The sequence below is a fragment of the Coffea eugenioides genome, unplaced genomic scaffold (genome assembly GCF_003713205.1).
Source record: "Coffea eugenioides isolate CCC68of unplaced genomic scaffold, Ceug_1.0 ScVebR1_2842;HRSCAF=3944, whole genome shotgun sequence".
NCBI lineage: Eukaryota > Viridiplantae > Streptophyta > Magnoliopsida > Gentianales > Rubiaceae > Coffea > Coffea eugenioides.
This window is the reverse complement of record NW_020863366.1, coordinates 1-16,381: the sequence shown is the minus strand read 5'-3', so window position 1 is coordinate 16,381 and position 16,381 is coordinate 1. Positions and strand designations below refer to the sequence as shown.

The 16,381-nt window shown below is 45.2% G+C and overlaps 2 protein-coding genes across 2 annotated transcripts; both read left to right on the top strand.

Moving 5' to 3' along the window:
• The first annotated feature begins 1,133 nt into the window (after positions 1-1,133).
• LOC113757207 lies at positions 1,134-3,506 on the top strand. Its single transcript, XM_027300610.1, has 3 exons — positions 1,134-2,235; positions 2,301-2,812; positions 2,934-3,506. Exons 1-3 carry the CDS (start codon positions 1,134-1,136, stop codon positions 3,504-3,506), a joined length of 2,187 nt encoding a protein of 728 aa, XP_027156411.1.
• A 9,591-nt stretch (positions 3,507-13,097) lies between these two features.
• Positions 13,098-16,236, top strand: LOC113757206 (the record flags this gene model as incomplete). The annotated part of the gene is made up of 3 exons (XM_027300609.1): positions 13,098-13,660; positions 13,775-15,698; positions 15,803-16,236. Coding segments are annotated over exons 1-3 (2,921 nt in total), but the record flags the coding sequence as incomplete, so codon positions are not given.
• Between the last annotated feature and the right edge of the window lie 145 nt (positions 16,237-16,381).

Genomic DNA, 16,381 nt, shown 5'->3' with positions numbered 1-16,381 from the left:
GGGGACACGTCGTCCACCCGGAGGGCATGGTGACCCTGATGGTAACTATCGGGCGTCATCCACGCTGCCGAACTGTGCTTGTCAGTTTTGCGGTGGTCAAAGCAGACTCCCCCTACAACATGCTGATAGGTCGGCCCACGCTCAACGCCTTGAGAGCCGTATACTCCACCTACCACCTGAGCTTTAAATTCCCAATACCTGCGGGGGTGGCTGAGGTGAGCAGCGACGTGGGCGCCGCTCGGGAATGCTACCTCGCCACCATTCAAGCAGCAGTCATACCCCGGCCCTCACCGAGGTCAGAAGAAAAGAGGCTAGCGGTCCTCTCCATAGACTGCATCGACCCTCAGAAGGCAGGAGAGCCCAACAGGCTTGAGCCCGGGGATGAGGTGGAGCTAGTGGTCTTGGATGAGGCGAAACCTGACCAAGTGGTCCAAATAGGGACCGGACTCCCCTCACCCCTGAAAGAAGAAATGATCTCCCTGATCAAGGACCACCGAGACGTCTTCGCGTGGTCCGCAGATGAAGTGGTCGGAATGCCACCCGAGCTCATGACTCACCAACTCAACGTTAACCCACAGGCCCGACCTGTGCGGCAGAAACGAAGGCACTTCGGCCCTGAACGTAGCAAGGCCATATCGGATGAGGTCGATAAGCTCTTGCCGGCCAAGATGATCCACGAGGTCCAATATCCCACCTGGCTGTCCAACCCAGTCATGGTAAAAAAGGACACCGGTGGATGGAGAATGTGTGTAGATTTCACCGACCTCAACAAGGCCTGCCCCAAAGATTGCTATCCTCTGCCGAGGATAGACGCCCTCGTCGACTCGGCGATGGGGTATGTAGTCCTTTGCTTCCTAGATGCCTTCAAAGGGTATCATCAAATAGGAATGAGTGAGGAGGACCAAGAAAAAACGGCGTTCTACACCGACCGAGGCACTTATTGTTACACTACTATGCCCTTCGGGCTAAAGAACGCCGGGGCGACCTACCAAAGGCTGATCAACTGACTCTTCAAGAATCAAATCGGCCGCACTGTCGAGGCCTATGTGGATGACATCCTCGTCAAGAGTCTCGCCACTTCATCCTTTCTGTCAGACGTGAGGGAAGTCTTTGGTGTCCTGCGAGACTCGAGGATGAAGCTGAATCCTAAGAAATGCGTCTTCGGCGTCACCTCGGGAAAATTCTTGGGGTATCTGGTTTCCCACCGGGGAATCGAGGCCAACCCCGACAAGGTCAAGGCCATTCAGGACATGTCCCCACCTCGGAACATCCGAGAAGTCCAGCGGCTGAATGGACGCCTGGCCGCGCTGAATCGCTTCCTGTCCCAATCAGCTGAGAAAGCACTGCCCTTCTTTAAGGTGCTCAAGAAGGCCGATCAGTTTGCCTGGACGGAAGAATGCCAGGCTGCTTTCGACAAGCTGAAGCAATATCTCCATCACCTACCCACTCTCGCTTCACCTCGGCCCGAGGAGAAACTCTACCTCTACCTCGCCGCAACCGACGAGGCTGTCAGCGCTGTCCTTATCCGGGATGAGGGCACCCAAGTGCCAGTCTACTACGTCAGCCGAGCTCTCCGCGGGCCGGAGACTCGATACACTCAGGTGGAAAAACTGGTGCTGGGGCTAGTCCACGCAGCTCGGCGATTGAAGCCCTACTTCCTTGCTCATCCCATCTCCGTCAGGACCGACCAGCCCATTCGGCAAATATTGATGCGACCCGAGGCTTCCGGTCGCCTTACCAAGTGGGCTGTCGAGTTGGGAGAGTATGACCTGTCGTATGAGCCTCGCACCGCCATAAAAGCTCAAGCCCTAGCTGATTTCTTGGCCGAACTGACCTTCACGGAAGGTCCAGAGTCCACCTCCGCCAGTGCCGAGGTTCCCACCCCTTCCCCGTGGACGCTGTACGTAGACGGGTCCTCTAATGGGGATGGCAGCGGAGCTGGACTGCTCCTGGAAGGACCTCAGGGAGAAGTGTGCTCTTACGCCCTCCGCTTTGGCTTCCCAGCCACCAATAATGAAGCCGAGTACGAGGCCTTAATTGCTGGACTCCAGCTGGCCCGCAGGCTCGGCGCCCAGCAAATCCACGTCCGCAGTGACTCCCAACTCGTTGTACGCCAAGTTCTTGGTGAATACGAGGCTAAGGATGAGACCATGCAACGGTACCTCTCCAAAGTTCACCAACTCACCGCGTACTTCGAGTCCTTCGAAATCCAAAGAATACCCGGTCCCAGAATAAGTGAGCCGACGCCTTATCCCGGCTGGCTTCTACGTCATTCTCTGACCTCAACAAAACTGTCTTAGTGGAAGTCCTGAGTGAACCAGGATACGTGGAAGAGGTGGCCTGCCCCGTGCACTCTGAAGAAACCTGGATGACCCCGTTCATCCTTTTCTTGGGTCAAGGAGCCCTTCCCGAAGACCGAGCCGAGGCGAGAAAAATACAACGCAAGGCGGCTCGGTACGCTCTCCGCGATGGAGAGCTGTACAAACGCTCCTACCTCGGCCCCTGGCTGAGGTGTGTCACTCCCGAGACAGGACGCCACGTCCTCCACGAGATCCACGAGGGCTTGTGTGGAGCTCACGTCGGCCACAGAATGCTAGCCAAGAAGGCTTTGCTTCTTGGATATTTCTGGCCCTCAGTTCGGCAAGACGCCCAGGACCTCGTTCTCGGCTGCCCTTCCTGCCAAGTCCACGCACCCGAGCATCACCAGCCCGCAAACTTCATGGTTCCCATCACTTCACCTTGGCCGTTTGAGCAATGGGGGACAGACATCATAGGTCCTTTCCCCAGATCCGTCGGGGGTTATACCTTCCTGGTAACCGCTGTGGATTACTTCACCAAGTGGGTTGAGGCCGAAGCCTCTGAGGACCATCACCGGGCTGGCAATTCAAAAATTCTTTTGGAAATGCATCGTCTGCCGCTTCGGCATACCTCAGGTCATCATCTCGGATAATGGAAGACAATTTGCCGAGAACCCCTTTAAAACTTGGTGCACAAACCTTGGCATCAAACAACATTTCACTTCAGTAGGCCACCCCCAGGCCAACGGTCAAGCAGAAAACTTCAACCGAACTCTCTTGCATGGCCTCAAGACCCGACTACACCAAGCTGGAACATCTTGGGTCGAAGAACTCCCCAGTGTCCTGTGGTCCTATCGGACCACGCCGAGGTCAGCCACGCAAGAGACCCCCTTCTCTTTGACCTACGGAGCCGAGGCTGTCATCCCTGCCGAGATCCTTACCCCCAACCCTCGGCTGGCAGCCTATGCCGCCGAGGTGAACAACGAAGAGAGACAGCTGGATCTCGACCTCGTCGATGAACGAAGGGACCTCGCCTCAGCCCGGATAGCTTCCTACAAGAACACACTGGCACACTATTACAATGCCCGCGTCAGACACCGTAGATTCCAGCCTGGAGACTTGGTTCTTAGGAAAAACTCAGTCAGCCGAGCTGAACCACAAGGGAAATTATGCCCAAAATGGGAAGGCCTTACCGAGTTGTGGATCTGACCTTAAGGGATATTGTAAACTGAGCTACCGAGATGGCTCACTAGTGCCGAGGTCTTGGCACGCCGAGAACCTCAAAATGTATTATGCTTGAATTTTAAATCAAGTTATGACTTCGGATCTTATGTTATTTTTCAACATCATTCTATTAAAAAATAAAGGGGGACAAGCAAGGGACGAAGTCAAAGCAAGAAATTAAAGTGCTGAGATGAAAAGAAATAGGCTTTCATTCAACAGAAAAGAGCGTTACAAAAAATACAAGGCCGAGGTCGGAATGCTACTAAGCACTCTCCACCTCGGCCACCCCTTTAAAGCCCACGAGCCTAGAGTCTCGGCTCCATTCCCCGTCTCGGCTCCCTCCTGGGCAGCCTTCTCTCCGGACTCTCCTCCGCCGGGGTGAAGTTCTTCTTCCATGCTCTTCGCCGATGTCCCCTTCCGGCTTCGTCTTCCCCAGCTTCTTCACCCTCCTCGAACACTTCGTCGAGTTCAGACAGCCACTTGTTGAACTCGTTCTGGACTTCGGCCAAGTTCCTTCCGGCCTGGAGGCCCTCGGCCATCCGGTCGCACAACTCCTTGAGTCCTCATTGTAGCTGGCATTGTCTTTCAACGACTCCAAGGCTTCGGAGGAGAGGTGGGCTGCGGCCGCGTCCACACCCGACGTGAAGCCGAACATGAAGTTTGGTGTGAGCAGTTGGCCGAGATCCTTGGTGAAGGCCTCAGACCTCCGAAATGCGTCCACTGCCGAGGCCCCAACACTGTTGAGGGCTTGCTCATGAGACTTCTTCACCTCGTCCCCCCTCTTCTGCTCTTCTTCGAGGGCCGATCTGAGACTATTCATTGTAACCTCGGCCTCCTCACCCTTAGCTTCGGCCTCCTTAAGCTGTCTTTGAAGCTCGGCCTTCTCAGACTCGGACACCGCCAATTTCTTCTCCAACTTGGAGATCTGATTTTGCAGCTTGCCGGTGTCCTGCTCCTCGACCAGAGCACAGTACCGGTGTGTCATCTCGGCCACAAAGGCTGAGGTGGAAGCTGTGCTCACCATGAGGCTTTGAACCATCTCAGCCGGGGACAGCTTGTAGACACCAAATTTTTGAATTAATGTTGTATGTGTGGTTTTAGTGATAATCGGTTGATTTTTGTTTAGACGGTTTTTTGCATTTTAGCTCATTTTCGTTTGTCTAGCTTTTTTAGGTTTTATTTTATTTCCCTTTTTAGTTTTTAGTTGTTTTTGTAGTTTTTAATTTATAAGTTTTAGCGTAGATTTATTTTAGAGGAAAAAAAAAAAGAGAAAAGTGAAAATAAAAAAAAAGGGGAAAAAGAAATGGGAAAAATGGTTTAATGCATACTGGCCTGTTTTGAAAAAAGTGAAAAGTTTGAAATTTGAAGGAAAAGTTTTTAGTGTAATAGGCATTATTTGCTTTTTGATACATTTTAATTGTTTTTCAAAGAGAAAGAAAATATATTATTATTTCAGATTACAAGCATTTGTGTTTTTGATGGCATTTTATTGTTATTTCTTTTATTGTTATGTTTATTTAAGTAAAGAAAAGAAAGAAAAGAAAAAAAAGAAAATGGATGAAAAATGGAAGTTGTAATTTGCTGTTCAATATCAATTTCTGTTATTATAAACTTTGTTATTATCATTTATTTCATTTTTATTGTTATTAATTTCTGTTTAAGTAGCTAAAAAAAAAAAAAAAAAAAAAAAAAAGGAAAATTGTTGCCGCAGCATGAAAGCTGCGGACTTACGCAGCTTGCAAAAGAAATCTGGGACGGCTCCTTGGCTGCAATTACTGGAGAAAGGACAATGGTTTTAGGGCTCCCAATTGACCATATAAAAGGAAAAAGCCAGCCGCAAGGGGGGGGATTTTTTGAGAAGGGATTGACGAAAAAAAACCACGGCAAAAGAAAGAGGAGAACGGGGCAAAAGAGAGAGGAAAAATCTGAACCAGAGTTCAACGGAGAGGCTCACGTTTGACTGCAGAGTGTTTGAGAGAAGAACAGAGAGCGAGAGAGTAAGAATTTTGGGGAGATTAAGGGGGATACTAACTGATAAAGGTTGGAACTGCTAGGATATTGAGAGGCGAAGTCGACGGAAAACGGGAAAAACCAGCAAAGGGAATTAAGGAGACAGACGGCGGAAGAAGCTATCGAAGCAGGAAGAAAGACCAAAGCTTTCACTTTCTTTCCATCGATCAAAAACTTCAGGTATCTTCCTACAACTGATTTCTTTAGCCTCCCCAGTTTTAGCTTCTCCGATTTCCTTCGTGACTGAGTTGGACTTTTGCTTTTAGTTCTCTGTTTCGATGGTTTGTCGTTGTTGTCTCTATCTGCTTCAATCTGGCATACGGAGTGTATATCTCCAAGCTTTGTTAGGCCGTGAGTTAGAACTCTAGAGTTTTGTAGTTTTGTTGATTCATTAGGCTTATTACATCGGATAAAAACTGCTGAAAATGTCAAAAATTGGAGTCTTTTGTTTCGGATTCTCAGGGGGGGGGGAAAGGCAGCAACTGTAGTTATGGTTTCATATCATGATTTGGTTGTTTTGATTCAAAGTGATTTGAGTGGGGTTTTATGGAACCAGTAGACAGGCTTACACGTTTTGAGTTCATGCCCATGGTAGATTTCCTGCGCATATGAAAGCTAAAACCTTTGCAGAAATGAACCCATGAATGAGTCTAAACTTGCTAGTTATCATAATTTTCTTTGCTTGCATGATAGTGTCGCGTGAGACTGCTAAATGGTAAAGTTTCAGAATTTTTTGCTAAGGCCGCATGGTTTTTCTTCTGATCTGTGCGTCAACATCTGAAGTTTTATGGGAAAGGTAGAAAAATTGTCTGCATGAGTGTTATTTTTCCTCTGCTGCAACTTCACATTTAGTCACCTTATAAACCCACTGGTGCTTGTAGTTTTTTCTGATGCATATAAAGGCCTGCACTTTTCTTTCATTTCGTTGGTTGATTGAGCAACTCAGGTTTCCAGCCTTAGTTTGCAAGCATGATAAGCTTAATAGGAATTTGAGTTTGGGTTTGTGGTTTGAGATGTTTGAGTGCATCTTGTCATGCAAAATGCTGAAGTTCAAGAACACTGCTTGTTGAAGTTTAAAAGTTTCCTGTATGCCTGAATAAAGTTGTCAAGTCTTTCTGTTTGTTTGGTCTGAATGAAGTTTATTGGAGTTGAAAACATCTAATCAAAGCTGTTTTTGAATCGAAAATCTAAGTTGAAAGCAAAGTGCAGCAGTTTTTATTTTCGGTTGTTGAAGCTTAATTAAATCAGTCGCATAAGCTGCTTGTTTTCGTTCATTGCATGAAACTTAGCATGAAAATCCTCCAAGAGTCCCATTGTTCATAGGTGTTTAGCCATGTTGGATTGGAGTAATTTCAAGGCTGTTGTACGCATTTGCTTTGCTGAAATGCAGAACTTTGCACATGAAAATTTGCAGCAGAACCAAAAAAGTTGTCGCATTCTCTTTGCTGTTTCCTTACCTGCATTGGCTCCCTAAAGTGTCGGCCATTCAGTTTGTTAGTTAACCTTGTTTGCAAAAAGAAGATTTGGAAGATTGGTTTGGGTTTACATGTTTGGGTTTTGGAGCATTTGAACCATGACCAGACAATTGCTAAAAAGGAATGAACTAGAATTCTGCCAAGCCATCTTCTAACATCTTGAACAATTTCCCTGCTATGTTTTTGCTTTGCTTGGATGTTGAAATCATGTTGCATGTTGCTGGGATAAGGGTTTTGGACGTCTTGGTTGAAATGTTTTGATCAAACTTGTGCTGAAGTTGGAGTTTGCTTGCAAAAAGTGTAACCTGCGGTAATATTTCTTGATTGCAGAAACACTTCTTCATTGCAGAACCTGTCTCACGTTCTTGCATGTTTTGCATGAAAAAAGCTTTTCAAAATTTGCATTTTGACCCCCCAAGTTTCCCCTAGACTCACTACGGCCCAAATAATTAGAAAATTAGTCAATTGGGTCCCTGTAATTTTTTTCAGCAATGCTATAAAGACCCAATTAGGTTCCATTTCTTGCAATTAGGCCCTAAAATGTTTTTGAACCATTCCTCCACCTTTTCTTTGCCTTCGAACCTTTGAAGTTCTTAAAAGTGCTTGATTGAGTTTGAATGCTTGGGTAGTGTTCACAATTGAGTTTTTGGTAGCTTCAACTTCGCAACTCGATTGTTCATTTGCTTTCATTTGTTTGGGTGATACTTAGAGCATGAATTTGTGAAACTTATGTTTAAATGAGCTTATGTTTGCCCGTTTTCCTTAACTTTCCTAAGTAAATTTGCTGCTTAACTTTTTTTTTTTTTTCTTCCTTTCTTGCTTTTGGACCTTTAAAGCTCTTAAAACGTTTTAATTGGTTTTGGTTTGATTGTTTGATGGTTGTTTTTGGATCCTAAAATGCAAGTGAAACCACTCATTGATCCGTATTTGATCTTAGGCATTTAAGTGCTTCTAATTGTTCAATTCCATGTTTATGTGTTGGATTGCTTGACCCTTGTTTTGTTTTGGACTTTTAAAGTTCTTAAATGTTCGATTGACTCGAGTGTTTGGGTAAGGGATATGTTTGAGTCCTTAATAGATGCTTCACTTGGAAATCGAATAGGCCATGCCTTCTCCTTGATCTTTAAAGTACCATTGACTACATTTAAGTTGTGATGGAGGAAATTTTTTATGATTTGATGAATGCCATTTGGATTATTTATATTATATCATTAAAGTGGTGCCTTAACCTTTTGTTTTGATGGTCTTAGCTTAAGCCGTCTTTTTGTTATATTCTACTATTTGAGGTACCTTGACCTTTTTTTATTATTTTGGAGGGTAAGTTAGTAATTTCACTACGTTAGGGCGTCACTTCAAGGGAGGTACACTCTATCCCCCATTTTGCACTTCATTTGACTCTATGTGCTCCTACGTGTTATGTGAAATTGCATGCCTACTCCGCTTTCCTTATCTCCTTGCATGCATTTACTGGCTTTTACTTTTATTTAAGATAGGGCTCGGAGAGCCTCTGGTCCACTTTCCCTTCCCCTTTATGCTTTTATGGGGTATGTGTACATCTCTTGGCTTGTAATAGATAGTGCTCGTAGAGCATCTGGTCCATTTTCCCCTTCCCCTTGGTTGCTTGCTTTTGTTGTTACATGTTAAATTGCTTTAGTAGGCTCTTGCATCTAGTCAAGCATGCTAAGTGCTACGTGCTACGTGTTTACAAGCGTTTTGGCATGTCTACTTGCTTTCATAACCATGAATGAATGGAATGGATGAATGAACGTCACCACACTAGCCTAATGCTAGTTGTGGCTCATTTTTATTAGGAATTCATAGAAAGGGCTAGTCCAACGCTAGACCCGATAGGATTTTTCCTTTGGTTTTTCATTAATGCATTATTTGCCTGTTCACTACATATCACGCATTTTCCTTAGTTTTATCATTTGGCATGATCCTCGACCCCCTTTTCCCCTCATTTTGGGTTTTTGCATCCCATACTAGCTATAGGGTTCATTTTGCTTGAGTGTCCCCTTCCGATAAGGGAAACGAGCGAGTGTGGCTACTCGATAGCCTTAGCACGCTAGTTTCGCCTTCTAATCAAAGAGAAAATCAAGTCACGATTTAGGTCTCCCCGTACCCGTCTTGCTTGCATTCCCTAGGCTCATGCATTCTCAATCCACTCTATCATTACACTTTCACTTTTGTCTCATTTGCACACATGCACCTTTTTATCACTTTCACTTGCACACGAACACTTTTTTGTCTCCACTTGCACACGAACCCTTTTATCTTCACTTGCACACGAGCATTTTTATCTTCACTCGCACACGAGTACTTTCATCTACATTTGCACACCTTCACTCTTATCTTATTACTTTTATCATTTTTCTCACTTCACACAAACTCACACTTTCACATGGCATGCATTCCACTCATTTTTCACGTCATTTAGGTTTAGGTGTGACCTCTCCAAAAGGATCATTATTGGGCTTCACAATTAATGTGATTGGCACCACTCAACCTTTGAAGAGAAATTTCCCCCAATCCCCCTAGGTCTAGGTTTTTGCATTCATATAGACATATCCAATACGCGATACATACCTTGGGTAGAAAAATTAGGAAAAATTGGTTTGAGTCGCGCAACTAGCCTTGGCTAGGTCAAAGGGGTGCCTTGGATTCTATCCTTGCCTTCCCCTTTGTCAAACGTGACCCCCGAACCTTTTTCTTTGGCTTACGTGGACTAGGAGTCGTTTTAAAAAGGGTTTTACTACTTTGTCTTTAAAAAATACTTTTTGGGTGACTTGGTACACCCCAAATCTATACCAAGTGGCGACTCCGTTTTCATATTTAAAAAACCCTTTTTAAAATTTCATTTGGCCAAATCGTCGCTTTCCAAAGTCCCATGGCCTTTTTACTTTTCATTTTGCACACGTTCACACTACACTTCACACACACAACACATTCACACATTCAACTCGAATCGAAAAGTGGGGCGCGACAGTTGGCGACTCCACTGGGGACTTCCTAAGTGGGTCCGAGCATTTGATTTGGCCATTCTTTTCCCTTTTCTACCCTTTTTATGCATAGCGTTTGGATATTAGGGTTGCATTTTTCCTTTTTAGGACTTTTTGCCTCGCGCACGTACAAAACTACTCCCCACTCACGTATGTATGATTGGTTGTTTGGATGTATATTTTACTTGTTTTATCTCGCGCTTTGCATTGCATTTGGGTGGGGGGATATACCCTAGAGCCTCGCGTGGGTTCTTGATCCCTCCCCTCCAAACGAGCACTAGCATACGTGCATACGCTTTAATTTTTCGTCCCTCATTTATTTTTCTTTTAGTGGCTTGTCACGCCACTCCACCCTGTTAGGATTTTTAGGCGACCCACTTGGACGTGTGATCGTGACACGACGTGTGCGTAGCACGATCCGAGGGGTCACTTAATCTTCCGCTTTAAGCTTTGGGTTAATAGCCTATAGCTTTTAGTCGAAGATTGAGGATTTTTGATAGATTCACTCAGACATGTGGCCGTGACACGACGTGTGCGTAGCAATGTCTGGGGAATCGCTCGAGCCACCGACAAAGAACCTTGGGATTGATGACCCTTGGTTTCCAAGTCTGAAGGCTCGGGGACCTAAAGCCTATCGAGTCTAGCTGCATTAGTGAGCCAATACCTCATGCATCCATGATAGTTTACCTAGGGTAGAGTCTGCCTTACCCTGTTAGGGACACGATTCACGAGGGGAGGGGTCCAACCCCTTTCTCCCTTTTATTGCTTTATTTCTTTGTATTGATTTTGTTGCTACAATGTGTTATGTGTATTTATCTGCTTGAACTAACATTTCTTGGTTTTGTGTCCCCATTGCATTCACAAACCCTAACAAATAAGAGGTCTGGCATGACCTTCTTTTAGGGCCTACCCGTGTAGATAGGATATCGCACGTTTAAAAGTTTTGGTATATTTCATTCATAAGTTAATAATGTCATATCATTTTAGGCTTACCCTGGCAAATAAAGGGTCCCTTAGGTCATGTTTCATTTCAATTGCATATTTTACTGCTTTAATAAACTGGCATCATGCATAAACCATAGAAAGGGAATGCCATTTAGGGAATCCCGCACTAGGGATAAGCCAACCCTATATTCCCGTGGGTACTTAACCCCATCTTGGGAATTGCACGTTTAAATTCATGTTTAACCAGAGAAATGGGACCCGTGGGTAAGGTATTTGACACCGGTTTTTGTTCTTAGATGGAAAGCCCTCGCCGAGTCCAACAGATGTTGGTAGTACCGTCGGAGGTACAAAGGTGGCCCACATTCCTTTCACATAGTGAAATCAACCAAGTAGCCGCTCGATTAGGACCCGTTGGGGATTTTAAAGACATTAAATCCGATGGCTACTTGGTGGAAGCCTTGGTGCATTTGTGGGATTCCACTTGTTCCGCATTTAGACTTGGGGAAAAGGAAATGACCATAACAATTGAAGAGGTTGCCGGATTTCTTAATTTGCCAATTCAGGGAGCTGCCGTGATATTTCCACTAGTATCTAACAAGGCCGAATTTTGTCGTTTCACCGGATTAAAGGAATCAGTAATTCAAGGGTCGGACCAAAATATAGAGGCAAAGTTCTTATTTGATCGATTCGCATTAAGGGATGGTTTTGAAAGGCACCGGGGAGATTTCTCGTTTACTTCCAAGGAAATATGGGAACGAAAGAGAGTTTGGGTATATGGATTGGTCATGGCTGGAACCTACTTTTTCCCTAGGAAAGACAAAAAGATAGCCTTCAAGCTCACTAAAATCTTGTATGACTTGTTTCTAGGAATAAAAGATAAACAGTGTTCTATTGTTCCAACTATTTTGGCCGACATTTTCGTAGCTTGCACTACCTGTCAGAGAGGGGAAAAGTTTTTTTGTGGTTCAAATTTGATTTTACATGTGTGGGGGATGGAGCACTTCATGAGACAACCGTCTATTCCCGGGAGTCTACCAATGGCCGGATATAACTGGGTAATCACACATCACAAGAGGATCAATAGCAGTAGTTTGCCGAGTAACGCATCCGAGTTTGTGAACTTTTTGACGAATGTGACCAATCAAAATGTGAGATGGGTATTGGATTGGACCAATTGTGTCAAGCCTGTTCTTCGCACCAAGGCATCCGAGCTTATTCCTTTATTGGGTACTCAGGGTATCATGGCATACAATCCAAGAAGGTTCCTCCGACAATTAGGGCGAGTTCAAGATGTGCCGTCTGCAGTTGATCTGACTACATTTACCATCATTTTTGATAAAGGGATATGTCCGAGAGAAATTCCGATGAAGATCCTTCTTAATGAGGCCTGGGAGACGTTGTCCGACGACGAACGCGTCAAGTACGTTCCGGAACTCAAACAAAGGGGATTGACCACTCCGCAATACGAAGACTGGGTGAGAAGGTCCGCCACACAAGAAACACAAGATGAGCCAGCTGAGGAGGTGAAAAGGTTAAAGGCCATTGTCGAAGCAAAAGATAAGGAAATTCTGCAGTTAAGTAAGTCTGTCGAAGCATACAAAGGGATGGCCGAGCAAAGCAAGCAATTGTATGAAAATGAACGAGGAAGGCGTCAAGAGCTGAAAAGAAAATGTGCAGAATTATATGACCAAACTGAATGTGTTAGAATTCCATATGCTAGGGAAACAAAGGACTCTGTATTAGATAGGTTCAGAAGTTTTGGTAATCTTGTACGGAATCGTCTTCGTGACATGATGTAAATATTGGCAAGTTTATCAATGAAAATGATTTTTCTTTTGCTCTCATTTTGGATTATTGTCAAAAACAGGTTTGTATTACGGGTCCCATTTCGAAGGTGTTGCATCATGCTAGGCCTACCCTTGGCACAAAAAGGGTCCCCCCGTAGGACATGCATCTGAGTTGTTTGAATAATTACTAACTCATGCCTTTTTCTTTTTTCCCTTTTGAATAAATTGCAGAAAATCTAATAACGATTGGCTTATCTAAAGAAGTCTTTTGCATTCTCAGGTAAAATTTTAAACATAGCTTCTCGACGAAGCCCCATTATAACGCGATCCCGAAGTAAGGCCCAAAGGAATCGTGTAGACATGAGTACCCAACAAGAGTCATCGGAAAAGACCGTTGCAACGACCCAGCCGGAGATTGCAAGTCCCGGGGTTCAGTTGACCGAATTGCTCACTAAATTTGGGGAGATGGCATCTGAAATGGCCGCTCAGAAGAAATTGATTGACGAGCTCGTCAGTAGCGGAGTGCGACCTGAACCTGTACCCGCTACACAACCACAATCCGAACCATTTGTTATTCCTCCGTTTCAAACTACGTTTGAGGGAACTTTTAACCCGCAATATGCTTTCACTCAAAATCCTCCTTTCTACCCTTCCTATAGTCAAGGATTTCAGCCTCAAAGTGACCCAAACATGCATCTAAACCCACCAGTTTTCTATCAAACCACCGCAGAACCCGTGATACCGGAGCACACTTTCCAAAATAAGCCTGAAATGGGTGAATCTTCTGCTCCAATTGATATGAAGTTGCTCAGACGTCTAGATCGTTTCGATGAATTTATAAGGAAGAGCCAGGGGCTGAACAAGCAGGGAGTCCTGGATTATGATGACTTGTGCCTTTTTCCGAGCGTGCAGTTGCCTGAGGGGTTCAAAACCCCTAAATTTAACAAATATGATGGGACGGGTAATCCCAAGACACATCTCCGACTATTTGCCAACAAATTGGGAAAGCCCGTGGACGATGAGAATTTGCCTTTAAGGTTGTTCCCCGAGAGTCTGGAAGGGGATGCGCTTGACTGGTATTCCAACCTAAAACTTGAAGACGTGAAAACCTGGATTGATTTGTCTAATGCATTTGTGAGACAGTATGAGTACAACTGCGAGCTAGCGCCGACCCGGACTACTCTGGAAGGAACGAAAAGGAAGCCTTCTGAGGACCACAAGACCTATGCCAAGAGATGGAGAAAAGTAGCTGCAAAGGTCGAGCCGCCCATGACCGAGGATGAAATTATTCGCACATTCATCAAAGCCCATGATCCGCCGTACTTCGAAGAGATCTTTCGTATGACCGGATGTTCGTTTGCTGCAATTGTAAACAAACTTGAGGAGTTTGATGACTTTGTGAGAGCTGGAAAGATTGTCAATGTTTCCGCCCTTAAATCTCAGTTGGATGCTTTACAAGGTCAAGGAAGCAATGTGAAAAAGCCACCGTTCAAAAAGAAGGAGGGGGATGCAACCTTTGTTTGGAACCAAAATCCTTCACCCAGACCTCGATACCAACACAGCCCAATCTACCAAACCCATTACCCTTATCATTACTATCCGAACCCGTACCCTGTATATGCCACTAATATCCAGCACCCTAGACCTCGCCCAAGCTACCCTAACCCACCTTCAGCCCCTTTTCAAATTTCTCAACCAAATCCACCCCAAAACCGACCACGCCTTCCATATAACCCAAGATTTCCGCCTCCAAATAGACCTGCTTACAACCAACCTCAACCTTCTGAACCTTACAACCGACCTCCTAGCCGTACATTTACCAATTTAGGTAGGCCTTTAGACCAATTGTATGATCAGTTAAAGGCCGCCGGAAAAATTGGTATGGTACCCCCTCCTACCTATCCATATGGCATGCCCGCCTGGTATAACCCGCAAGCTGTCTGCACTTATCATTCGGGGGCACCTGGACACTCAACTTTGGATTGTAAAGCACTTAAGCATAAAATTCAAGATATGGTTGAGTCTGGAGAAATTATAGTCAGAAGGAGAGAGACACAAGGGCCGAACGTGAATAGGAACCCTTTGCCGGACCATGTTAATACCATCGGGGTCATTATGGATGACACGGAGTATATGGAACAGGTCAAAGTTTTGGCAAGGGAAGCTGAGGTATTTGGGGTCACAGACCAGCCATTCGTCATAGAGTTGCCATTCGGAGAGGATGAAAGCCCTTTTATCTTGGATCTCACGCCAGCGGAGAATGAAGCCTTGAAACCAGTAGTCATCGAATTCCCGAAGCAAGAGCCTGTTTTAAGCCTGCAACAGGTACCATGGAATTATGATGAGCCTGATGTACAGATTGGGGAAAAGTCAATTGCAAAGAAGGAGGTGTCAGTGGTTACCAGATCGGAGAAGATTGCAAGTCCATTCGAAGATGCCGGTCCGATTCGAGCAAATAACTCCGAACCGCCTGTTAAACCAACAATCACTGAGAAGGAAGCCTTGGATTTCCTTAAGAGGCTTCAGAGAAGTGAATACAACATAGTTGAGAAGCTGAATAAGTTGCCTGCCCAGATATCCATGTTGGATCTACTCTTTTCTTCAGACACGCATAGGGACGCACTGATTGAAGTATTGACTAAAGCTCAAATTCCGAGGGACATTTCTGTTGATAATTTTTCAAACGTGATTGGGAGCGTATTGTTCAACAAGCAAATTGCTTTTTCTGACGATGAATTGCCGACGGAGGGCATCGGACATAATAGGGCGTTGTACATAACAGTGAGGTGCAACGGAAAAATGCTGCCTAAGGTGTTAATCGATAATGGATCCGCACTGAATATCTGTCCTTGGAGTACCTTAGAGAAACTAGGGTTGCAAGACATCAAGCTAAGGCCTTCAGGGACTATTGTTAGAGGGTTTGATGGAGCGCAGAGGGAGCCAATAGGGGAGGCAGATTTAGTAATCGAGATGGGGCCGGCCCAATTTCAAATAACTTGCCAAGTCATGAACTTCCCGAGCATTTCACAATATTCTTACTGTGAGTAAGGCGTGGATCTCACAAGTCGGGGGCTGTGCCGTCTTCGTTGCATCAATTGCTCAAGTTCGTGGTAAATGACAAATTAATCACTATCTTTGCTGAAGAGGACTGCCTGGTGATCACCGACTCTGGAGTTAAAGAAGAGGGTAGTCAAAGTGTTACCATGTCCCCTCACAGCACATCCGATATAGTCTCCGTAAGTTGGATAACCACGGAGGAACAAACTCTCTCAAAGGCCAGTGTAATGATGGCCAGAGAAATGATTCGTGGAGGATACAAATTCGACAAGGGGTTGGGGCGTGAACTGCAAGGGATCCTGAAGCCAGTGAAGATAGTAGAAAAGAGGGATACCTTCGGTTTGGGTTTCAGACCAACCGCCAAGGATTTCAAGGAGATGAAGGAGCATAAAAGAGCAGAAAAAGAGGGCCGGCAAAGGGTTTTCGATATTCCACCACTGTGGTATACTTTCCCCCGGCCAACTGAAATAATCACATCAGAGGGTAATTCAACTGAAGAAATCGAGAATAGTTTGTCCCAGTTGTTCGTTGGGGCAATATTTGAAGACAATTTCCTGAGCGAGGCCGAATTTCCTGACATCCCTGAG